At 40.6% G+C, this 25,791-nt stretch overlaps 1 protein-coding gene across 1 annotated transcript in view; it reads right to left on the bottom strand.

The window, feature by feature from the left end:
- The window catches only part of LOC135219445 (spindle assembly abnormal protein 6 homolog), a gene marked incomplete in the record, with an annotated part of 207,012 nt that overhangs the window by 51,579 nt on the left and 129,642 nt on the right, over nt 1-25,791 (bottom strand). Inside the window, 2 exon segments of the mRNA XM_064256236.1 lie at nt 4,402-4,508; nt 16,648-16,769. Coding sequence (XP_064112306.1) covers nt 4,402-4,508; nt 16,648-16,769 — 229 coding nt within the window.

Here is a 25,791-nt window from a genome sequence, read left to right on the forward strand (position 1 = left end):
AACTTACTATTGGCAAACAGCAGACTTTTAAAACATGAGGATTTTGCAAACAAATAAGTAATAAGTCAAGAATGCAAGAAAAGTAACGAGAGATAAAATAACTTTTCAAAAGGAAGCCGTTTAAACAAACAATCGAAGGCATGCAGAAGCTGAAAGCGGCACCAGTTTGTTTATTACAGAGCTGAGTTACTTTTACAGTAGTAAAATATAAAAAAGCAATTGTCACTAGATAAGTATTTTACTGTAACAAAAAAGTGATTTGGGCAGATCGAGGGTAAGTGAAAGAAATGGGCGAATAATCATCCCAGCCCAGCTGAAAAGTCAGTGGGAAGCAGAGCCGTTCTCTCTCTCTCAGCCCACCGAACACTGACTCAAGCAAGCTTTTCTTTTCTTTTTTTACTATATTGCATTTGATTGTTTTCATGTTTTATCATTGTTAAATTTATTGTGAAATAACATTGTATTTTTTATGTGAATTGCTACTGCTTTTACGTACATATTATATTAAAGATTTTACTGTCTCTTCTCTCCTCAACGATACCAAGACGCACGATAACTTACAATCATTCAATCATTATTCTTCAAAAATATAAATGCTCCATCCCTCTACCTCAAGTTAGCTGCATATCACCGCAATGACGAATGATTTTGTTAATCATTTATGCTAAATTTTATTGTGAAAAGCCTTGTTCTTTCATTTACTATTTTGTTAATATTGTTCAACCAGACCGTCTCACTCGGTGTACCAAACACTGGCTCAATTAACCCTTTAACGCTGATTGGATGTATTAAACGTTGACGAAAATTCTGTCTGTTGGGTGCCAAACCGACGTATGGTACGTCTACGAAAAAGTTTTTTAAAAATTTGCGGAAAAATAGTTATAGGCCTACTAGGCAAAAACTTTTGAATCACGCGCCTTGGGGCATGCTGGGAGCTCACAGATCAAGGTGTTGTTTTGTTTACAATCGTTACCCAGGCGCGTAAGCGCGAATTTCTTTCTTCTCGCACTAAAAAGCATCAGCAACACATCTCAGAAATTATTTCGTTACTTTGACATAATTTTTGCACCATTTTATATTAGCCGTTACATGGAGTATTATATATGAAAATGTGCACAATTTTATGTATAATACAACAAAAAATAACTCATGGTTGTAGCTTTTATCAGTTTTGAAATATTTTCATATAAATAACGATAAGTGCCAAATTCTCAACCTTCGGTCATCTTTGACTCTACCGAAATGGTCAAAAAAGGGATTTTGACGTAGGAAAAATCTATTTCTGGGCACGCAATTGTAAGCAAAAACTCTTATATTCTAGTAATATTCAATCATTTACCTTTGGCAACAAATTGGAAGTCTCTAGCACAATACTTCGATTTATGGTGAATTTATGAAAAAAAAAAAAACTTTTTCCTTACGTCTGTGCAGTAACTCTTCCGATAAAATCATAAATTTTTTCGTCCGATTGTCGTAATGTTTGCACCATATTAAATTAGCCATCACATAAAGTTTTATATATGAAAATGTGCACAATTTCATGTAGAATACAACAAAAAACCACCCTAGGTTGTAGCTTATATCAGTTTTGAAATATTTTCATATAAATAACGATAAGTGCCAATATATCAACCTTCGGTCAACTTTGACTCGACCGAAATGGTCAAAAAATGCAATTGTAAGCTAAAACTCTTACATTCTAGTAATATTCAATCATTTAACTTATTTTGCAACAAATTGGAAGTCTCTAGCACAATATTTTGATTTATGGTGAATTTATGAAAAAAAAAAACATTTTTTCCTTATGTCCGCGATTGTACTCTTCCGAAAAAAATCATAAATTTTTTCGTCCAATTGTCGTAATGTTTGCACCATTTTACATATGAAAATATGTGCAATTTCATGTAGAATACAACTAAAAACAACCCATGGTTGTAGCTTTTATCAGTTTTGAAATATTATCATATAAATAACGATAAGTGCCTAAATTTCAACCTTCGGTCAACTTTGACTCGACCGAAATTGGCAAAAAACGCAATTGTAAGCTAAATTGGAAGTTTCTAGCACACTATTTCGATTTATGGTGAATTTATGAAAAAAAACTTTTTCCTTACGTCGCGTGGTAACTCCAGAAAAAATCAGACATTTTTTCGTCCAATTGTCGTAATGTTTGCACCATTTTAAATTAGCCGTTACATAAAGTTTTATATATGAAAATGTGCGAAATTTTATGTAGAATACAACAAAATACAACACATGGTTGTAGCTTTTATCAGTTTCAAAATATTTTCATATAAATAACGATAAATAGAAAAAATTCGTCCTTCGATCAACTTTAACTCGAACGAAATGGTCGAAAACGGCAATTGTAAGCTACAACACTTACAGTCTAGTAATATTCAATCAATTACCTTCATTTTGCAACAAACGGGAAGTCTCTAGCAAAATATTTTGATTTATGGTGAATTTTTGAAACCAGCTTTTTTTACGTCCGTGCGTTACGAATTCATGCATCATATTGTGATAATATTTTCTCTGTGTTGCTTTGATCATTTTACAATTTGTTATATACCAAAATCATCACAATTTATTGTACAATACAACGTAAAAATAATTAACTCATTACCTTTAACCGTTTTGCTCGGAGCGTGATTTGGATACAATTATGAAATTTTTTTTGCGCTGTCATATACTGTATTCCCATATTTATATATGATATTGATATTTTTTTCATTTCTGATGGTTGCATACTAAACTTCAGGCAATGACAAAAAAAGGAGCCAAAAATGAACTCTTAATCTTGAAAATTAAGCGTGCTGTGATTTTTTGGGAGACACTTTCGGAAATACCAGCTCGGCGTTTAAGGGTTAAGACTTTTTTTCTGTATTTCATTCGATTGTTCTCATATTTTATCACTACATTAACTATATTAGGAAATTCCCTTTTCATGTGAATGGTTATTGCTTTTACATACATGCAGCAATATTTTAACTCTCTCTTCTTCTCTCCTCAACATATCAACACTCCCTAGTTCAGTCTCAAATCAGCTGGGCATGACGTCACCACGGTTACATATGATTTTGTACATCTTTTATGCTAATAGTTATATTGAAAGCTAAATTTCATATTCATACTTTTATTTATTTTGTCGAATTTTGTTATTAAACTATGTATTGTAAATGAATAAAAAATTTAATATAGTTTAACTTGTAAGACCCAGTAGACTGTGGAATACAAGTATAAACTAGATAATCAGTCATTTCGAAGTACCAGTATTTGTTTGATAAACGATACAAAATTTTCTCGAAAATTTTGTTTGAAAAACAGAAAGTTCAACATAAGAAACGTTCGATAAACGAGGTACCACTGTACCTAGTTATTGGCAGCCTCGGTTATCGGCAATCCATTTTATGTAAATTTATTTTCTTCAGGAAATGCAGTTTGTGGTATGAGACTTCCTCTTGTGATGGGTCATGATGGAATGCAACCCAATAATACACACAGGGCATAATACACACCCCATAACCAAAATCATAGTAATTATACATACTTTCATAAAGAGAGATAATGCAGGTGATTTTGAAAAGCTGTGATTGAGAAATCCCAAGTCATGGCAAATGGGCAGTAGGAAGTTTACAACATAAATGAAGAAGCCATGAATAGACGTGGTGTCCAACAGGTAGAAAATGAGTTGACAGCTTAAGGACTGACATTTTTAGACAAGTGATGATAAATCTAACATAAAAATGTTAATGATAGCATAAAAGCAAAAAACCCAAAAACCAACATCAATTTACAGGTTACCACTGACAATGATACTGAAAGAGGCAAATTAAAGGAGAAAAAACATGGCAGTTTAAATGCCCAACAAATGTTTGTCTTGGACCAAACTAAGCACGTGTACCAAATTTTGAGCTATTACAAGCATGGACTACTTCAATGGTCTTCTACCTTTGTTTGTAAAATCATCAATATAAAAAAGACAAAAGGCAATCGCTATGGAAGGTGAAAATTAATTTTGAAAATACAGCAGTTGAAATTTACTATAAGCTCATGTCTCTAACTAGACTAAGCATAAAATCATGAGTTGCACCTGATGGAAAAATTCATGAGAACAGAACTTGTGATTCAGTAATGGATTCCTCTACCTATACTAGTGATAACGCTTAAAACAGATCAATTCTATTTGTGGACATTTGAATTTGAAAAAGCTTCCACTAATTATTTTTTCCCTAGTCTGCATATGCACTTCTAGCCACTTTAACTTAGGCAACTTTTTCTTTGCAAATCTAAAACTCATTTTCACTAAATGAACTGTATGATCTTAATATTTTGATATATAGTACATTTGGGAAACTAACAAATTTTCTTTCTAGAGATAGAAAATTATACATTACTAACCTTCTGCTGCTGCAAGGCTTCCAGTAACTGCTGTGTATGTGTAAGACTGGTTTCTTTACTCAATAAGTCAGCTTCAAGATGGGCTACCCTGGTTTCCAAATCTCTCGCTGTAAATAAATTATCAGAATTCACAATAATACTATTGAAGCCCAGATACAATCTATACAGGACTGACAGTTATGGTGAAACAGCTGACTTTAAAAGATCATGACACAAAAAGAACATTATACATTTCACAAGCTATTTTTCAATTTACAAATCTGTGATATGAATGAATTATGGCTGAAAATACTACAGGTCTTATTGGTCATAAAATTCCCCTAAAAAAATGCAAGCTTTCCAGAAACCATCTTCTATCAATTGTCACCATCACAAAATTTTTATATCAGCTTTTTCCTTTGTTGAATTTGTATAAAATGATATCTCTCCACTCTGCTCTGTTCTTTCTGCCTAACCCCATCAGGTATAGATCTTTATCTATTACCTTTCTCTATGATTTCCTGGGTATCCCTACAAGATTTTGTCCTGCTATATCTTAACACACTATTTATATATGAAACTTACCCAGTAATTACATAGCTATTAGTTTCACTTGTTTGACAGTTCAACTTTTGAAATTTGTGGGTAGCACTAGAATGTTTTAGGGGTAAATGACTCACCCACATCCACCTTTTTGGGGGGAAACAAGACGTAAAACGAAGCAAAGCACTTCAATTTGATTCTGCCAAGTGATGGGCGAAGTCCAGTGGTTGGCAGCAGTTAATTTTTTGGAATTCTAACTTTTCTGGTTATTCGTTATCACACCAATTAATGAAGTACTTTTTTTGGTTGCCTCTCGGCATATTTAGTTAGTGATAGGCGCTTTTTGAGACCTTATTATCTGAATAAGACCCCCCCCCCCCCCCCCCCCCCCCACCCCCCCCCCCCCCCCCCCCCCCCCCCCCCCCATTTTGACTACTGAAGATGTCTGACTCTAGAGTATCTAGTTTTAGGCATTTCAACACAGGCACGACTAAAGAATCTTACAACTCACATACAAAATATGTTGTTTGCAGGGGACAGCCTTGGTCTGTTGACATAAGATGTCAAGAGGTGCTGACTTGGACATTAAAAAATGGAAAACTCAAGATTCTCATTTAAAGAAATTGGCTAGGGGCAAGAAGAGGAAAGCATTGGCTAGAGCAGAGGACAGTAAACTCTTAGCTAGTCAGGAACTGTCTTTAGCTAAATCTGATTCTGATGTTCCTGTGATTTTTTTCAATCCTGTGACTCCTTTACCTGTCCCATCACCTTCTTTACCCAGCTCCCTAGTCTCGAGCGCAAAACAGATAAAAGATTTGAGTTAGTAGTGGAATCAACTGCACAGTTAGCATCTTCAGTGAGGGTCCTTTTGGACGAAAGTGATTCGGAGCACCCTGTAGCACCCGGTGCTAGTGAAGTGCTTGTGGACAAAGTGGCTGCTCAGCCCGCCAATTCTCCTAGGACAAGGTGCCTGACACTATCAAAAACCTGGGAAGAGACAAACTGGGAACACAAGGGAGGTTGGCAGGGTCTGTCTCCAGGCAGTCGCCCCATCAGTTCAACCTGTTGATGGATCCCAGGTTGCAAACGAGGCCCACTGGAAAAGGTTTTTAGTGGACGTGCACACTATGTCGTTGAGTTCGGAGGATTCGACTCCCAGGCGCCATGGGCGCTTTGCTGATAAGTCATGTTGTTTGAAAAGGCAAGCTGCTGATATGTATCATTCTTCTCCAGTTCCTTATAAGAAGACTAGGGAGTGACATTCGTGTAGTCACTGGGATAGCCCTGAGCACTTTTCATCAGATAACCAATCACCAGAAAACCATCCCCTGGCGCTTAGCACTAGACTTATCATAAGGGTGCTTCTTCTTCAGTTAAGAAATCTTCTTCTAGGGAACAAAACCAATCCCCAGAGCACACATTGTCGGCATTTCCTTTGGAAGTTTATCCCCCTTTAGCAACAGAGCATCCAGTAGTGCCCGAACTCCCAATGGTGTCCATACATAAAGTACATAAAGTAACACAGGAACTTCAGATAGAAGACACGCCTCCAATGGCGCCCGAGTCCCCAGGTGTATTCATGGCCTCTTTGCCACCAAAGTGCCCTCTGGCGCCCGCACAGCAGCCATCTCCGTGTATGAAAATGACTTCCAGTATTCGGGCTCAAGCAGATGATAACAGGCTACTTCAGCGACTTAGTGGGTCTTCCAGGACCTTGGGCTGGGGAGTGTCGCTTCTTAGCCGACCGCCTCCGGAGTTGTTAGTCGCACTGCGTTTCAGCCTCGGCTTCCGTGGACTGTTGCACTCTGCTTCTTTCACTCCCAGAGCTTACATCCATCCGCCTAAAAAAACATTCCCTATCGCATAAGGCGGGTTTGGGGGGTTTTTTTTAGATTCCGGCCGCTCCCGGAGTCATTGAGGGTTATGTTTACGGAAGATTCCCTTCCGTAGGCGGAGATAGTATATTTGTTATTTTAGTTTTTATTATCATTATTTTTATCTTTATCTTTATTTTTATTTTTATTTTTCTTGCCACGGAACTTGCGAGTTCATGTGGCCGTCCCGGGTTACTTCGTGTACCCCCCTCTCCGGGTCATACAGCTCCGGGTATACCAACTCCGGGTGGTTTTTTTCCTTACACAGTCCCCGGACGTAACATATGAATATATTTATACCCTTTCTTTTCTTTATAGCCCGGAATGCTCCGGCACAAAAAAAAAAAAAAAAAGAAAAGAAATATTTTCATTATCCTATTAAGTGTGTGCAATTGTTCTTATATATTATTGCACTTAAAAAAAAAAAAAAAAAAAAAAAATATATATTTCATTATCCTATTAAGTGTGTGCAATTGTTCTTATATATTATTGCACTTACAGGCCTCTCAGTGTCTGGTTGCCGGCTGTAGTGCTGCTCTGCAAGATCTGTGCGGCCATGACGTTTGTCGGGGCCACGCCCCCTGTGCAGTGCTGCTTCCTGATTCCGTGGTCTGGCATCATGAAAACTGTTTTGCCTGCTTACGACTTGGTACATCAGGCTACCTCTTCGGTAAGTTGCCGCACTGCTGATTCTATGTTTATTGTATAAAAAAAAAAAAAAAAAAAAAAAAAAAAAAATAAAAAAAAAAAAAAAAAAAAAAAAAAAAAAAAAAAAAAAACCCCCAAAAAAAAAAAAAAAAAAAAAAAAAAAATTGAAATGAGATGAAATAAATGATCAATTAAAATTTCTTTCAATTAAATTATATTGTTTAATCAATAATTATAGAATAATGTTCAAGGAATTTACTTGGTATTGACACATTCCTTGCATTACAGGCTGAGCAGTCTATTAAGGATGCTGCACTCTCCGCCCTCAAGATCTGGTTGGAGGGTTTGGACGGAACGTAGGGAAGGCTAAGCCGTATATTCTGTCCCGAGATATGGCGACTTTGCTCTTCCCAGCCGGAAAATCTGCCGGATACGTCGATCCAAAAGTAGCGGCACCGATTATCAAATCAATACAAGACTCAGTTTTATTGAACAGCAAGAGGCGGAATTGCCGGACCTTGGACTAGAGGAAGTCTCACTTGAAGTGGTTGAGGATTTGCCCGTTACACTAGGCACGGGTAGAGGTAACAGTGTTAATGAGGCTAGCTTAGTTAGTCACGGGATCTTTCCTTGAGTGACTCTGATTCTTCCTCTCCGCTTCTACTTCCAATTCCTTCATGGGTTTCACAGGAGGTTTGCCCCCTCCCAGGTTGCCACTCCTTCTCTGTGATTCCTAAAACTAAAGAAAAAACCTGCGGGTAAAACCTTGCTTAAAGGCAGATCAGAGACTCTGCCAAGGCCTGGGCAGTCACCAGAGGTTCATACACATATTAAAACTAAAATAAACTCACTTTCCAAACCTTCAATCCCAAGGTCTCAAGGAGGGAATTCTTCCTATTGCCCTACCAGTCCCATTCCATTAACCTCTAGGGACCGGATACCTCATAAGGTACCGCAAGATGGGACACAGGATGATTCTCCTTCCGTTGACCAAGACCAGTTCAACACAAATATTCTAAATCAGGTCAGTCGCCTTGGTAGTTTACTCAGCTCAGTTGCAGCAAGGTTTGAAGAAGTGTTTAGCAGGTTAGGTGCTCAGGACTCCCTGATTGCAGGTCTCAGACAGGAGTCGGCAGTTTCGGCCCCTTCTAGTAGTCTTGATGCAAGCTCAGAGCATGCCTGACGGGTCCACGCTCCCTCCCTTCCCTTTCCACCCCGGTAATCCCTGGAGGGTGGTGGCTAACTTCGCTCCGTTTGTCAATGGGATGTTGACTATAGAAGGTTGCGGCACACGTAGGCTCGAGGATTTCGAGTTTTTCCCCGAAGGTTTACAGCCTCCATTTATCGGCTATGTTAGGCTTACGGAGGCAGCTCTGGTTAGAGAGGATAAGGTCCCCAATGGGAGACTGTTATCCTTTCTAGAGATCAGGCTCAAGCAAAACATGGGTACGGAGCCTAGGAAGAGTGGGACTGCTCAAATACTAGAATACAAGCTTTTTTAAAAGTCCTTTCACCATGTTTACAACTGATGTCGGCAACCCTTACCTTTTACATCAAAGGTAGCAGAACTAACACTCCAGGCAGTGACTCGAGAAGAGCCCATGCCCCAGCTTAGGGAGACAGATCCCACTCTTTACTACTCCCAGGTAGGGAGGATTTGTGGGAGGATTTGCCAGCTACGTTCTCGGTAGGCAAGCTGAAGCCAGATGTGCAATCACCTTGTTTAGTGAACGCCTTCCTAGGCTGTCAGACGCATTGATCCAAGCCGAATTTGACGCTAAGACACGTCTCGCAAGGTCTCTTAACTCCCTAGTGATGACAGAGACGGCGGCTCGGGAGTACGCTCAGGAGCTGCTGTTTAAGGTCATTGCGAAGTCGCTTACTTTTAAGCATGCAATGTGACTGTACGACTTTGCGATTGCTAGGAGAAATTGCAGGAAGCATGTTCTGTCTGAGGCGACGATAAGGCACGAACCCAACAAGCTTCTAGCTTCCTCAATCTGGGTGCAGATCTCTTCCCAGCTTCAGCAGTATCCAGGTTCAAGCGAGGCATCACGTCTTAACCAAAGCATCAGGTTGCGTTGGGGAATCCCTTTCAAAAGGAAATCAGAGTCTTCTTCCTCCAGTTTTAGGGGTAAGAAGAGGCAAAGGAAGTTCCTACCTTTCCAAGTCCCGCAACAGCATCCTGTGCTACAAGCTGTTCCAATTCAACAGGTATCCCAGCCTTCGACTTCTAAGGCTCAGCCTCAGCAACAGCATCAATTTGTCTTCCTTTCACCGCCGTCTAACCAACAGGCCTCCTCAACAGTATTCCAGTTGTCGCCCGCTTTTACCCGGTCTATGAGAGTCGGGCATTTCACCCCTTTACCAGAGTTGCTAGGGGTGGCAGGGCTAGAGGATCCTTTCGCCAGCGCGGAGGAGCCAGAGCCCAAGGGCGAACTAGAGGGTGCAAGGTCAGGCAGAGGATCCCGGCCTTGCATCATCTCAATGAAGGTTTCTCAGGGTAGGAGGCAGGCTGTACTCTTTCGTCATCGTTGGGGGTTCAGCAGTTGGGCAAAAAGCATAGTATCCAGAGGCCTAGGCTGAGTTGGATCAAAGGTCCTCCTCCACCCATCACCTTCTATCAGGAAACAAACGCAGGAATTGATGGATTACTCCAAGGAACCTTCTCCAGAAGGGAGCAATCTCCAAGACGAAGAACTTGAATTTCAGGGTCGTCTATTCAGCGTCCCAAAGAAAGGGACCGACAAAAGAAGGGTGATCTTAGACTTGTCCCGTCTAAACTTGTACATTCGTTGCGACAAGTTCAAATGCTGACCATCTCTCAGGTGCAGACCTTACTTCCCCGTGGGGCCGTCACCACCTCTATAGATCTTACAGACGCATACTATCATGTCCGATAGCTCGGCACTTCCGACCATTCCCTCGGCTTCAAACTAGGGAAAGAAGCCTACTCCTTCAAAGTAATGCCCTTCGGGCTGAATATAGCACCAAGGGTTTTCACGAAACTGGCGGAGGCAGTGCCTGCTGGAGCTAAGATCCCGAAGATCCCAGGGTAATTGGTGGTGGCGTACCTAGACGATTGGCTAATCTGGGAGATGGACAAAGGCAAAATGTATGAAAGCCACGGACAAGGTCATGTCTTTCCTGGAATATTTAGGGTTCAAGATCAACAGGACCAAGTCCCGGTTGACCCCGGAGTCCAAGTTCCAGTGGCTAGGGATTCATTGGGACTTGGATTCTCACACTCTTTCCATTCCAGCAGGAAAGAGAAAGGAGATTGCCAAGGCAACAAGACAATTCTTAAAGTGCAAAGAGACTTCGAGAAGGAATCAGGAGAGGATCCTAGCTCGCTCCAGTTTGCCTCAGTCACGGACGTTCTGTTGAAAGCCAAGCTCAAGGACATCAATCGAGTTTGGCGTTCGAAGGCAAATGCCAAGTGTCGGGACAAGTTCGCCCGGATACCTCTGATTCTCAGAAAACGCCTGCGCCCATGGACAAAGGCCGCCACCTAGCCAAGGAGTTACCGTTGCAGTTTCCTCCCCCGTCCCTAGTGGTGCATACGGACGCATCGCTGACAGGTTGGGGAGGTTATTCACAGCACGAGAAGGTTCAGGGAACTTGGTCACCTCACTTCCAAAACACTTCACATCAACATTCTAGAAGCTATGGCAGTGTTTCTGACTTTAAAAAAGCTCCGTCCTCCAAAGAAGACTCATATCAGGTTGGTCCTCGACAGTGCAGTAGTAGTACACTGTATAAACAGAGTGGTTCAAAGTCAAGTCATGTGAACAGTGGATGATAGCAATCTTTTCTCTAGCAGCCAAGAACACCTGGCATCTGTCGGGCTACTCACCTGGCAGGAGTCCACAATGTAGTGGCGGACCGACGCCCTGTCTCGGTCGGTCCCTCTGGAATCAGAATGGTCACTGGACCCAAAGAATCCTTCGAGAGGGTTTTTTGCCAAAGAGTACCAGGGTCTAGAAGTAGATCTGTTTGCCACAGAGGCAAAACCCACAAGCTGCCTTGTTATGTAGCCCCCAATCTGGACCCTCTGGCATACGCTACGGACGCCCTGAGCATATATTGGAACAGTGGTCGAAAATCTATTTATTCCCTCCAGTGAACCTTCTCCTGAAGGTGCTGCACAAAGTTGAGATCCTTCAGAGCCAGGTGGCTCTCATAGCCCCTCACTGGCCCAAGAGCAATTGGTTTCCCCTTCTCCTGGAACTAGGTCTTCGCCCTCACCCTCTCCCGGACTGAGACTATCGCAACAAGTTCAAACGAGGACTGTGTTCGATTCCTCAGGTCTTCACAAAACCCTAACTTTATGGATTTCATGAAGTTTAGCAGGTAAGAGAGTAGGCGACATTGATCCACAAAACATGTTGTCTTGGAGTCAGAAGAGAGAGTCTACGCTTCGCCAGTATGACTCAGCAGTTAAGAAATTGTCTTCGTTCCTCAGAGAATGAAATATCAAAGTAATGACATTGAACGTGGCCATAACCTTCTTCAGGTCTTTGTTTGAACAAGGCTTGGCAGCTGCAACAATTACAACCACTAAGTCAGCTCTGAAAAAGATTTTTCTTCTCGGGTTTGGTATCAATCTAACCGAGTCTTATTTCACCTCTATCCCAAGGGCATGTGCACGTCTACGGCCCGTTCACAGACCGCGTCAGTGTCATGGTTTCTTAATGATGTTCTTAGGTTAGCCTCGGAAACAGACAACTTCAAATGTGATTACCAAACCATTTTGCGTAAAACTCTGTTGTTCTTATTGGAGTCTAGCTTCAGGTGCCAGAATATCAGAGCTGTCATCTTTATCTAGAGATGAAGCGCATATTGAGTTCCTTTCCTCGGGGGACGTGTTGCTTTCACCTAATAAGCAATTTCTAGCTAAGAATGAAGATCCCTTGATGAGGTGGTCTCCATGGAAGATTGTCCCGCTTACGCAGGATCCATCGTTATGTCCTGTTAAAACTCTTAAGGACTATTTATCTAGGACGTCTACCTATTCCGAAGGCCCCCTTTTCATTAGAAAAGATGGTGGTACACTATCTCTAAAAGGCATTAGGCAGCAGATTTTATATTTTATCAAGAAATCCAGCCCAGGGTCATTCCCCCAAGGTGCATGACATTCGGGCAATAGCAACTTCTGTTAACTTCTTCAAATATATGGATTTTGATGATCTGAAGAAGTATACTGGTTGGAAGTCACCCTTGGTTTTCAAAAAGCACTACCTTAAGTCTTTAGAGGATCTTAAATATCATGCAATAGCTGCAGGGAGGCCAGTGCTCCCACTGCTACATCATTTATAGTACCGTCCTTGTGTCATATGAACTGTTCAATTATGCCAGCCTCATTAGCATTTTACCTACCTCAGCAAATGCCTTAGCTATTAGAATAAGTGTATAATCATGTATAGTTTTACGTACATACAAATTATCTGTAATTATTTTATTATGTTTGTGACTTGTTGCAAATGTTGCCACATGTTTGGCTATATAGGTATATTTTTGTAAAAAATAAATTGTATTTTTTTTTTTTTCCAATTCTAAAACTATTTTATTATTTCCTTTGATTTCATTATATGATTTTTCCTTTCAGGATAGTATAGCTTGGTGTTTTCTCTGGTACAATTTCACGGAGCGACACGGCTGAGCCCAGAAAACAAAAGGGATTTGACGTAGGAAAAATCTATTTCTGGGCGAGGAAGCCGTGTCGCCCAGTGAAATCCCCCCCTTTTTCCTTTTTCTTTTTTACCCCCCCTTGCTGTGCACCGAGCTTCTTGCTATCGATAAGTATGACGCCGCAGTCCCCTTCAACAGGGTAGCTGGGTGTGACCTATAGGTCGGCTCCCCGTTTTCAGGGTCTTTTGATGAGGAAAAGGCTAATTGGAGGGGTTACTGTGGTAGTGTTTAACACTCGCCCCAGTTCTATACCGACACCTTTTATTTAGGTGAGCGAGTCAGAGACTTCTGACATGTCCAATTTAGCAGTTCTCTGGTATCATAGCAATATTTTACTAGAAATAGTGCTAAAGAGGACACATTTCACTGGGCGACACGGCTTCCTCGCCCAGAAATAGATTTTTCCTACGTCAAAATCCCTTTTTTGACTCCTCAGGCTCCCCCAGATTTGTCATTGTCTCTGATTTCCTCTGATGAAGAAAGGGAAGTAGATAATCCCTCTGCAGCCTATGCCTCATTGTTGAGATTTCTGTTGCCGACATTTCCAAATTTGTTCTCACCAACAGCACCTTCCTTGCCTGCATCTGCCTTCTTGATGGAAGCCAATTCATTGGGTTACCCGAGACTACCTAAATTGGTACTCTTTTCTTCAGCTGAGACCTTATGTGAGACTTGCAGAGAAGAGGGATTAAGGTAAAGCTGCCTTCAGCTTCCCTCCTACCAGGATTTCCAAGTCAAAGTACTACTTTTATGCCACAGGGAAGCTCCTTCCCAGGGAGTTTCTGCCTCTGGGCTAATAGACTCGGCTAGGTCAGCCTTCAATTCGGTTAAAATTATGTTTTCGGCTTCTGAGTTAGCTCATCTTCTTAAAAATATACTTAAGGTGTTTAAAGTTATGAGCTTTTTGGACTGGTCGGTGGGCACTCTGACTAAAAAAATTAAGGACTGCATAGTATTATCACAGAATCTCTAGTCAGACTGGCTGGGAGTACTTTCCTGCATTGATTAGTTTCCCTTATGCTATGGAAATCCTAAAGGAAAGAGAGCTTTGGTGCTCATTTACGTCCAAGGGTGTAACACCTGCTCAAAGACCAGCTTTACTTTTCTCTCTGTTGGATCATAATGATCTGTTTCTGAATTAAACAATTCCGGGCATAGGCTCTGATTTGCAGAAGAAAAGCACTCAAGATCTCTTGTCTCAATCTTCTAGGCATCCAAAGAAATCATCTGTGTTTAGTACCAGGTCAAACTCATCCCTTTCGGAGCATCAGACAGAGGAGGAGTTATAACCAAGCTCTAACACCTGTCTTACGTCTCGGGGTATTAAAAAGTTCTCTTCCAGATCTTCAGGTAAGTGCAAGACTTCTTTTTTGGGAGCACTGGGAGAAGAGGGGTGCAGAACCTTGGATTATAAATGTCCTGAAGAAAGGTTATACCGTACCCTTCATTTAGAAGCCTCCTTTAACTAACACACCTGTCACATTGACAGCTAAATTGCCAGGCTCACAGACCTAATTAAATTGTCTAATGCTTCCAAATTAAATGGGATTCCGTCAGTATCATGGAACTTAGATATTGTTCTTGAATGGTCATCAAGTTCCAGCTTTGAGCCCTTGCAGTCAATCTCTCTGAGAGATTTGATGAGGTAGATTCTATTCCTGGTAGCCTAACCAGCAAAATGTCAAGTGAAATTCATGCTCTGGATAGCAAGGTTGGATTTGCCCAAGGGAATCCAGTATGTTCGTTTTCCATATGGTTCTGGGCTAAGAACAAGACCCCATCTAAGCCCTGGCTTTGCTCTTTTACAATTAAAAGCTTAACTGAAATACTGGGCCCAGATGAAAGAGAAAGAACTCTCTGTCCAGTAAGGGCTCTCCTGCATTATTCAAATAGGACAAAGGGAATTCGAGAGACATTGAACAACCTTAGGTGTTTAGTAAGGAATCTTTCACGGCCTCTGTCATAAAATGCATTAACATTTTTTTCAGGGACCTTATACCCGAATCACACTCTTGGTAGGGGAAAAGTTGTTTCCCTTATAGAAGATCAAAGCTCATGAAATAAAGAGCAGTATCCACTTCGTTAGCATTCAAGAGAAATCTATCCCTGACTTCTATCTTGTAATCAACTTTTTGGAGGTGTAAGTCATTAGTATTTGCGACACATTATTAAGGGATGTAGAAACAGTTTATGAATGCAGTACCTTGGGTCCTTTTTATGTCGCTGGTGTGGTGTTGGGGGAGGAAACATAAGCTTTTTCCTAACCTATTATCTCTTTGCTTTGCATAGGGTGTTAAGTACTGTGTACGTGGAGTACCCTCCAGTCTTTTTAATAGTTGGGTAAACGTTTTAATAATTCATTCAGTGGTATTGATGACTGATCTTATTCTGGTTGTATTGTTTGGTACTGCGGCCTGGGCAGAGGCATCTTGTATCCTTTGGCTAGCTATAGGAATTGATCCATAGAGGCAAAACCACCCACTTCAGTATGTAGTAGGCGCATCAAGGCCATACAGCCTCGCCTCTATGTGATAGGATGAGCACCAACCAGACAGTACAGTATTTACTATTCTCAAAGTCATTACAATTAATAATGTTTTGGGAGTAGATATGGCCATGTTTCCCACCTCCTGGGAGTAGATATGTCCATGTTTCCCACCTCCTATCAATGTGGGAATAAGCTATATAATTACTAGGTAAATTACATATACAAAAATAAATTTTTTATGCTAAGAGGTTTTATATAGTATACCTACCCAGTAATTACATAATCAGAGCCATCCCTCCTCCCCTCTCATGAACAAAAGGGGATAAACAAATTGAAGCACTTTGCTATGTCGTATCTCTTTTCCCCCGAAAGTGGGCTGGGGCGAGTCATCTACCCACAAAACATTCTAGCAAGAGCCGCAAATATCAAAATTTTAACTGCTGACCCAGTGAAACAAATAGCTATGTGATTATTGGGTAAGTAGTTATATATAAAACCTTCTTTTATTATAAAAATATAATTTTTTAACCAAATGTTCTTCTTCTCTTTGTCTCCGTCACATACTTAGTCTGATCAAGCTAGTCAAGTGTGATGTTACCTCTACTCAAAAGACTCAGATAAATGTTAACCATTTCAAGTGAGGGGTATACACAGGATCAGTCTTTCCTTTCAAAGTTTTGCTTTCCTTTCATTCGTCCTCCTCAGTCTTTACTAACATATGTTCCTTATACATTTTACTCTCTCTAGTAAATAATAATAATGTAAGCAACTCAGTGTAGCATGTTCACAGCACCAAAAATAACAAAACCAAAACAATATTCAGGAGGAAATTTCAAATTTTAAAACTAAATGAGTGAGGTTACAAAGTTCCAGCACTTTTAAATGAATATAAATTTCAGTGAAGGACAACTGTACATAATCTCCAAAACTCAAGATTTCCAATATGTATTGCCTCTTGGATTCTCTCCATAAGTAATGAAACTACATATAATAAAAAATTTTAAAGACATATCCAATACATACTTAATTTGCATTTTGACTGATAATCCTGGTCAAGGTGGGCATTATGCTTCTTTGTGTGTGACAGTTCCTGCTTACATCTCTCTAATTCTGTTTCAACAGTGCTTAACCTGTTACGAAGCTCTCTGTAAATAACAAAGAATTAATAATGTATTTTCAAGCACAGATTCCTACAAAGCATGATAAATTATAAAAAAATATAAAAAGCAATTTCCTAAAAACAAAAAATGGAAAATTGCTAAGGCATACAAAAGTTTCCTGATGATGGACACTTCTATTTTGAAAAAGTTATATCCTCTGCAAGCTTGTGTCATTATTCTTCAGTCTGATAAACCCAAAATATAGTAGTTTACTCAAGCAGAATGGTATATACCGTTGTAGGCAGATCCATTCCCATCAAAACAAAGAAATGACAGAACAGATGCATCATCCTTTTGCTACAAAATGACATTTTTATGATAAAATACGATTTTATGTATACTTACCAAATAGTTACATAGCTATAGTTTCTAAAACTGTCGGCAGCTAGAATTTTTGAAATTCGTGGTAGCGCTAGTTTGTTTTGGTCAGGTGATACCCCCCCCCCCACTATTGGGGGTGTGAGGAACCAACAAAATCAGTTGTTTATGCCCTATTATCCATGTGAGGGGAGGAGGGCGGGCTTTGATCATGTAACTACTTGGTAAGTATACATAAAATCTGATTTTATTATAAAAATGTCATTTTTATGTATGCAACTTACCAAGTACTTACACAGCTGAATCCCACATTGTAGGAGGTGGGATCCATGGATATGCTCATAACTTTTAAAATTTAATAAATACAAAATATATTTTTAGTGCTAGCATCCGTGCAGATGCTTATTCGTTCCTTACCTGTTAAGAGAGCTGAACAGTTGATTACTGCCTCTGGAGGTCATTCATCTTAACTCATAGGGACGTGGCGGTATAGCCATGGCTCGTCCTCTAAACAGTGGGACCCATGCAGCCAAAGAGTGTCCGTGGCTAGCATGGTCAACCAAAGGATGGGCCCTGCCCAGGGCACAGTACCAAATAACCAAATGTTACCAGAGTAAAAAACATATCACCTTCACCATAACCATCATATTCACCCGACTCTACACTTGACTGAAGGTACTCTTAGTACATCCACAGTACCTCCAGGCTCCCCTAAAAAAACTCAACAAACTCGTTCAAGGCAAAGAGATAGGCTAGGAAGGTATGACTTCCTACAGAACCTTACCCAATGCTGTGTCCGCCGCTAAATACGGACCCAGCGTACTGGAATTTTCACAGACTGTTTCAATATCATGCAAGTAATGCGAGGCGAACACTGATTTACATTTCCAATACGTTGTTTGAATAATCAAGTCCAAAGAGAGATTGTGTTTAAACGAGAGAGAGGTTGCCACTGCTCTTACCTCGTGAGCTTTCACTTTAAGTTTATTAAGGTCAGTTTCTTTCACTTGTGAATGAGCATCTACAATTACGTACTCTACATAAGAAGAACACCAGGGCGTTTTTAGACATCGGGCAAGCTGGATTCCTTACTAAACACCATAAACGATCAGACGTGCCCCTTACTTTCTCTGTCCTTTGTAAATAACATTTCAGAGCTCTGACCGGGCAGAGTAACCTCTCTTCTTCTTCCAGTCCTACTAAGTCCGTGAGGTTTTTGATACTGAACGAATGAGGCCACGGTTTGGACGGGATCTTGTTCTTTGCCAAAAACCCCATGGTTAATGCGCAAACCGCATTACCTTGTGCAAAGCCTATTCTCTTGCCCATGGCATTTATTTCACTGACTCTTTTAGCTATAGACAGGGCCACTAGAAATAGGGTCTTTCTCGTCAAATCTCTCAACGATGCTCTTTGCAACGGCTCACATGGAGTTTCCGACAGCCACTTAAGTACTACATCTGGGTTCCAAGATAATATCGAACCTTTGGGTTTTTCTATATCGAAGGACTTAATGAGATCTGCAAGATCTCTATTTATCGTTACTTCCAATCCTCTGTGCTTTAAAACAGATCCCAACATAGCCTTATAACCTCTGATAGTCGCAGAAGACAGATCCCTATCTGTTCTCAGATATAATAGAAAATCTGCTATTTCTGTTATAGTTGTTTTAGAAGACAAAACATTATGCTCTTTACACCAGGCTCTAAACACAGCCCACTTTGCCTGATAGACTTTACTTGAAGATTCCCTTCTGCACTGCGCAATAGCTCTCGCTGCTTGTCTTGAAAACCCCCTCGCTCGTAAGAGTTGTCGGACAGTCTGTAAGCGGTTAGAGACAGAGTGGATAGTCCTTGATGGAACCTCCTGAAGTGGGGTTGTCTGAGTAGATCTGTTCTCTGAGGAAGTAACCTTGGCCAACCCACTAGAAGGTCTAAAAGATCTGGAAACCATTCCTGTGCTGGCCAGAATGTAGCAATGAGAGTCATTGAAACGTTGTGATGTGTTCCAAATTTGTTGACGACTTCTCTCACCATCTTGAATGGAGGAAAAGCGTACAAGTCCTTGTTCGAACAGTCAAAACGCATCGCATCTGTTGACCATGCTTTCAGGTCTGGGGCTGGTGAACAGTAAAGGGGAAGACGATGGTTTCTTGCTGTGGCAAACAGATCTATCATAGGTTTCTCCCAGTTTCCACAATTCGAGGCATACCACTGGGTTCATCATCCATTTCGTGTGAAGTACTTGCCTCCTGCGGCTCAGTTCTTCCACGAGTAAATTGAACTTTCCCTGAACCTTGGAATTAATGTGGTATGATTCCAATTCGCCCATAACAGCAGGCTCCTTGCCGTCTCGCAGAGAAAAAGTGTGTGTCACTCCTTGTTTCTTTATGTACGAGAGCACTGTCATGCTGTCTGAGTGTATCGCCACTACTTTGTTGCGAACTTCAGCAGTGGATGGCAATCAGTTCCTTCCGATTTATATGCCCCTGTTTTTGTTCTGCATTCCAAATGCCTGATACTTCCTTTTCCCCCAGAATCGCTCCCCAACCTTGATCTGATGCGTCTGAAAAGAACACTAGGTTGGGGCTCTGCGGGAGGAGGGATCTCCCTTCTGCAAGTCTGTCTCTTAACTTCCACCATTGCAGGTCCTCCTTTACTTCTTGTGTGTTACGGAACTTAATAGAGTCCGGAAACTTCTTTCTGTTCCAGTTTGCTCTGAGGAATACTGTAGGTTCCTCATATGCAGTCTCCCTGGTGTCACGAACTGTTCTATTGAGTATAGTGCCCAAAAGACTCATCCATTCCTTTGCAGAGCATTCCTGGAGAACTAGAAATCTCTCTAACTTCTGTAGGCACGACTCGATTCTTTGCGGGGATGGAAAAGCCCGAAAACTCACTGAGTTGATCCTCATCCCCAAATAGACTAATTCCTGACTGGAGAGTAACTGCGACTTTCGTCTGTTTATTAACAGTCCCAGATCCTGAGCTAAATTCAGGGTTTTCTGAAGGTCCTCCATGCACCTCTCCTTTGTTTTTGACAGGAGAAGCCAATCGTTCAAGTAAAGGGATATCCTTATCCCAACTAGATGTAACCATTTTGCAATGGGAGCTAGCACTCGGGTGAACACTTATGGTGCGGTCGAAAGCCCGAAACAGCGCTCTGAACTGGTATATTTTGTCCCTGAAGACAAAACGCAGAAACCTCTTTGAGTTTTGGTGTACTATTGGGATGTGAAAATATGCGTCCTCCATATCAATGGAGATCATCCAATTCCCTTGATGGATCGATATAAGAACAGACTGATTCGTCTCCATCTTGAACTTTGTCTTCTGCACATAAAGGTTCAGAGTGCTTATGTCCAATAAAGGTGTCTTCATTCCCCCCCGATGACTTGGGGACAATGAACAGACAATTGTAAAAACCTGGGGTTAGTGGCTCTTCTACTAACTCTATTGCTTTCTTTTGCAAGAGAGATGAAACCTCTTCCGAAAGGGCGATGAAATTCTTTGAATTTTCTGAGTAAGCTATCAAAGCTATCAGAGAGCCTGATAACGGTGGCTTTCTCTTGAACGGAATATCGTATCCTTCTCTTAAAACCTTTACGCTCCAAGGTTCTGCCCCTCTAGCTTCCCATTCTTCCCAAAACTGATGGAGCCTCGCTCCTACTGGTGCACGAAGGCCTGATACACTACTTCTTGGTTGAGGGGTTGGTTGAGGATTTTTTAATAGATTTAAGGGTGAAGCGTGCTCTGCCCCTTGATCTTCGGAAATATCTACCGAATCCCCTGCCCCGAAAGGGTTGTCCTCAGCTGGCTGGCGAGGGGCGTACAATAGGGATATTTTCTCTAGTCCATTTAGTGGATTGCGAGAGAAGATCCTGTGTTGCTTTCTTCTGCAATTCGGAGGCAACTAGTACTACTGTCTCTTCTGGAAACAGGTGCTTCTTATACAAGGGCGAATACAACAAGGCAGACTTTTGAGTACAAGATACTCCCTTGGATGTAAAAGAACACCATAGTTCTCTCTTCTTTAGGATACCTAACATGAAGAGAGAGGCTAGTTCTGCGGAACTGTCTCGAATCCCCTTATCTAAACAGGAGATCACTCCCGAAATGTCTGTAAAAGCTTCCTCACTCAACATTGAATAGCTCTTGAGTTTACATCCCAAAGCTCCTACTGTCCAGTCCAGGAAACTAAAAACTTCAAATACCCTAAAGATATTCTTAATGAAGTGGTCTAATTCTGACGCCGTAAACATTATTTTGGCCAAGTTGAAAGCCGACCTTTTCGCCAAGTCAATAAGCGCGGAGAAATCTCCCTGGGCGGAGGCAGACACCCCCAAAGAGAGAGCTTCTCCGGTTTCGTAACACAAATGTCTCCTCGTTGAAAGACGAGAAGGAGGGAAGCAGAAGTTAAATTTGCCTTGATCCCTCTTACCCTCAAGCCGAAAAGGACAGTACTAGTTCCGGTAATTTCCTGGAGTCTTCGTGGTTGTCTCTCATGTAAGAAGACACTGGAGACGTGGGGGTCACTGGCGAGAATGAATCTGAAAAATGTTCTACAAAGTAAAAAAGCAAGGCTTTGTAGGCAGTGAGAGAAGACTCTTTATCCTCCCCTTCTCCTTTCTCTTCTTCTTCGGCTGAAGAAATAGGTGATAAAGTCTCTACAGGTTGGATATGGGGCACCGCAGATTGAATAAAGCCCAAAATGCTGTCCAACTTATTCTGGATGGCTGATAGAGAAGGATCGGAGGCAGCCATCACCTGAAGTCTTGTCGGTAAGCCTGAAGCTGAAATTGATGACACAGACTGTCTGAGCGCTTCATACCTGTGGATGCTCGGGCGCTAGTGAGCGCTCTTGGACGCTCGAGTGCTAGCGGACGCCCGGGCGCTAGTGGGCGCTCTTGGACGCTCGGCTACTCGCGGATTCTTGGCCACTAGTGGGTGCTCGGGAGCTAGTGGACACTTGGTCGCAACTGTATTCCTGGGCGCCAATGGACACTCGGGAGCCAAAGGTTGTTCTAGTGTCGCCGCGGAAGTTCCGAGAGCCAAAGGTTGTTCTGGCATGCGGGCACTCCAAATGCTGAACCTGTCTCCCGGGAGTCTCGTGAATTAAGGAAGACTTTCTAGATGACGACTTAGACTTAGAGGATGTGATCCTCTCACTAAAACGTCCCTCTCCTGCCGTATCCTGAGAGAATCTCTCTGGAGAGTCCCAAAAACTACACGAAGGCTGTTCTTTCTGGAAAGGGCTAGCCTTTTTACAGGGGACTGGAGAGGGAGACAACTTACGAACCCTCCTTTTCAATGGGCGGGACTTGTCATGGAAACGCCACTGGCGCCTGGGAGAGGACTCCCGGAGCTGGAAGCACTAGACGACAGTGGTACTCCTTTCGAGATGCCTTTCCAATGGCGCTCTGTTGCGATCTGGGATTTGTCAACAGAATCGTCTGAGGGGGCGGCTGCTCGTGGGCAGACCCCACTGACCTCCCTTGGGATGCCAGTATGCCTCCTCCCAGGTTCTGGGGAGTTTGACAGGGACCTTTGCCTAGGAGAATCAGTGGGCCGAACAGCCACCTCCTCCACAATACTTGCACTTGCACTCACTTCACCACTTACCTTGTCCATTACAGTTTTCACAGACGCTCCTAATTTCTCCATTGCTTGGAACATGATCGAAAATTTCTGATCGACTCTTGCCTCTAAATTGGCCACAGCATTGGGTACGGGTGTGAGAGAGCCAAGATTAGGACTGGGAATGACAGGTGGAGGGGAAGGTTCAGAAAGAGACAAATTATCATTAGACAATTCCTGACTAACTAAGCTTTTTGCTTTAGCTTTACAAGCCGCTTTTCTCTTTTTATCTCTCTCTAACTTGTTCGTGTAACTAGTCAAGATCTTCCAAGTTCTTTGATCACAATTAATAAACTCCACACAAGTTTGATCTGGTGTACAAGTCTGTCCCCTACAACCTGTGCAAACTGAATGTGGATCATTATTCGCTTTAGCGATCCTAGTGTTGCAGCCTTTACTGCAATACCTAATCCCAGATGAACTAGTGTCTGACATTATGTAGACCACTTCAAAACTAGTGAATTTTGGTGCAAAAGTATTTAAAACTATTTCAATTCCTAAATAGCTAATCACTGAAAACAAAAGCTACCAATATTCAGAGTACTTCACCAAATAACTCCAACAATGAGCAACGGCAAAGAATTCCAAAATATTCTGCTGACTACTGAAACTGTGTTAATAGTACCAGCCGGCAGAAACAACTGATATTCATACAGTGTTGGTTCCTCACTCCCCCGATAGTGGGCGGGGGGCATCACCTGACCAAAACAAACTAGCGCTACAGCGATTTCAAAAATTCTAGCTGCTGACGGTTTTAGAAACTATAGCTATGTAACTACTTGGTAAGATGCATACATAAAAAACCATATTAACCCTTAAACTCCGAGCTGGTATTTCCAAAAGTGTCTCCCGTATGTCGGCGGCGTTCGCGAGTGAGCGCCGAAGCTGAAAAAAAGTTTTTTTTCAAAAAATCACAGCACGCTTAATTTTCAAGATTAAGAGTTAATTTTTGGCTCCTTTTTTTGTCATTGCCTGAAGGTTAGTATGCAACCATCAGAAATGAAAAAAATTTCATTATCATATATAAATATGGGAATATATGACAGCGTAAAAAAAATTTCATATATAATTGTATACAAATCGCGCGTGAGCAAAACGGTTAAAGTTAATGAGTTAATTATTTTATTGTTGTATTGTACAATAAATTGTGATGATTTTGGTATATAACAAATTGTAAAATGATCAAAGCAACACAGAGAAAATATTATCACATTATGATGCATGAATTCGTAATGCGCGGACGTACAAAAAAAGCAGTTTTAAAAAATTCACCATAAATCGAAATATTGTGCTAGAGACTTCCTGTTTGTTGCAAAATGAAGGTAATTGATTGAACATTACTAGACTGCAATGTTGCAGCTTAAAATAGCAGTTTTTGACCATTTTGATCAAGTTAAAGTTGACCGAAGGTCGAATTTTTTCTATTTATCGTTATTTATATGAAAATATTTCAAAACTGATAAGAGCTACAACCATGGGTTGTTTTTTGTTGTGTTCTATATGAAATTTTCCACATTTTCATATATAAAACTTTATTCAACAGCTAATTTAAAATGGTGCAAACATTACGACAATCAGACAAAAAAATTATGATTTTTTGGAAGAGTCACCGCGCAGAGGTAAGGAAAAAGATTTTTCATAAATTCACCATAAATCAACTTTCAATTTGTTGCAAAATAAAGTTAAATGATTGAATATTACTAGAATGTAATAGTTTTAGTTTACAATTGCGTTTTTTTACCATCTCGGTTAAGTAAAAGTTGACCGAAGGTTGAAATTTTGGCACATTATTTATATGAAAATATTTCAAAACTGATAAAAGCTACAACCATGGGTTGTTTTTAGTTGTATTCTACATGAAATTGTGCACATTTTCATATATATAACTTTATGTAACGGATAATTTAAAATGGTGCAAACATTACGACAATCGGACGAAACAATTCTGATTTTTTTTGGAAGAGTTACCGCGCAGACGTAAGGAAAATGTTTTTTTTTCATAAATTCACCATAAATCGAAATATTGTGCTAGAGACTTCCAATTTGTTGCAAAATAAAGGTAAATGTTTGAATATTACTAGAATGTAAGAGTTTTAGCTTACAATTATGTTTTTTGACCATTTCAGTTAAATCAAATTTGACCAAAGGTTGATGTTTTGGCACTTATCGTTCTTTATATGAAAATATTTCAAAACTGATAAAAGCTACAACCATGGGTTGTTTTTTGTTGTATTCTACATGAAATTGCACACACTTTCAAACGGACGAAAAAATTTCTGATTTTTTTCGGAAGAGTTACCGCGCAGACATAAGGAAAATGGTTTTTTTCATAAATTCACCATAAATAGAAATATTTTGCTAGACTTCCAATTTGTTGCAAAATGAAGGTAAATAATTGAGTACAGTGGGCTCCTGTATTTGCATTCTCCGGATTCGCGGATTTTTATCTGGACCATATCTACCCATTATTTGCAGTGAATTCGCCTATTTGCGGGATTTTCCGACGATAAATAATCACTAATTAGTGTATTTTGATGTTATTTTCATGCCTAAATACATTTTTATAATACATAAATGATTTACTAATTTTAAAATATTAATATTGATCAATACTGGATTAGAAAGTTTAATAAGATTAAATGATATCACATAATAACTAATAATTCTCTCTCTCTCTCCCTTACAGGGATGTATACTTTTTGTGTGATAAATGATTTACTAATTTTCTAATATCAATATTAATGTAAAGAGCAATCACTTCAATAAAGAAAATATTACATTGAATTAGTAAGATTTTAGTTTATAAATTTTAAAAATGATGTAAGAATGAAGGAAATCCCAGTTTTCTCGCATTTTTCTTTCGAACTCCAGCTCTCTCTCTCTCTCTCTCTCTCTCTCTCCTCTCTCCTCCTGATATGAGAGATTTTAGGTACAACTATGTAAAATGTTTATTAATAGTTTCATATGAACTTATAATACATACTACGAAATATCTCTCTCTCTCTCTCTCCTCTCTTCTCTCCTCTCTCTCCTGAATGAGAGATTTTTATGGT

This window comes from Macrobrachium nipponense, chromosome 1 (genome assembly GCF_015104395.2).
Source record: "Macrobrachium nipponense isolate FS-2020 chromosome 1, ASM1510439v2, whole genome shotgun sequence".
In the NCBI taxonomy this organism is placed as follows: Eukaryota; Metazoa; Arthropoda; class Malacostraca; order Decapoda; family Palaemonidae; genus Macrobrachium; species Macrobrachium nipponense.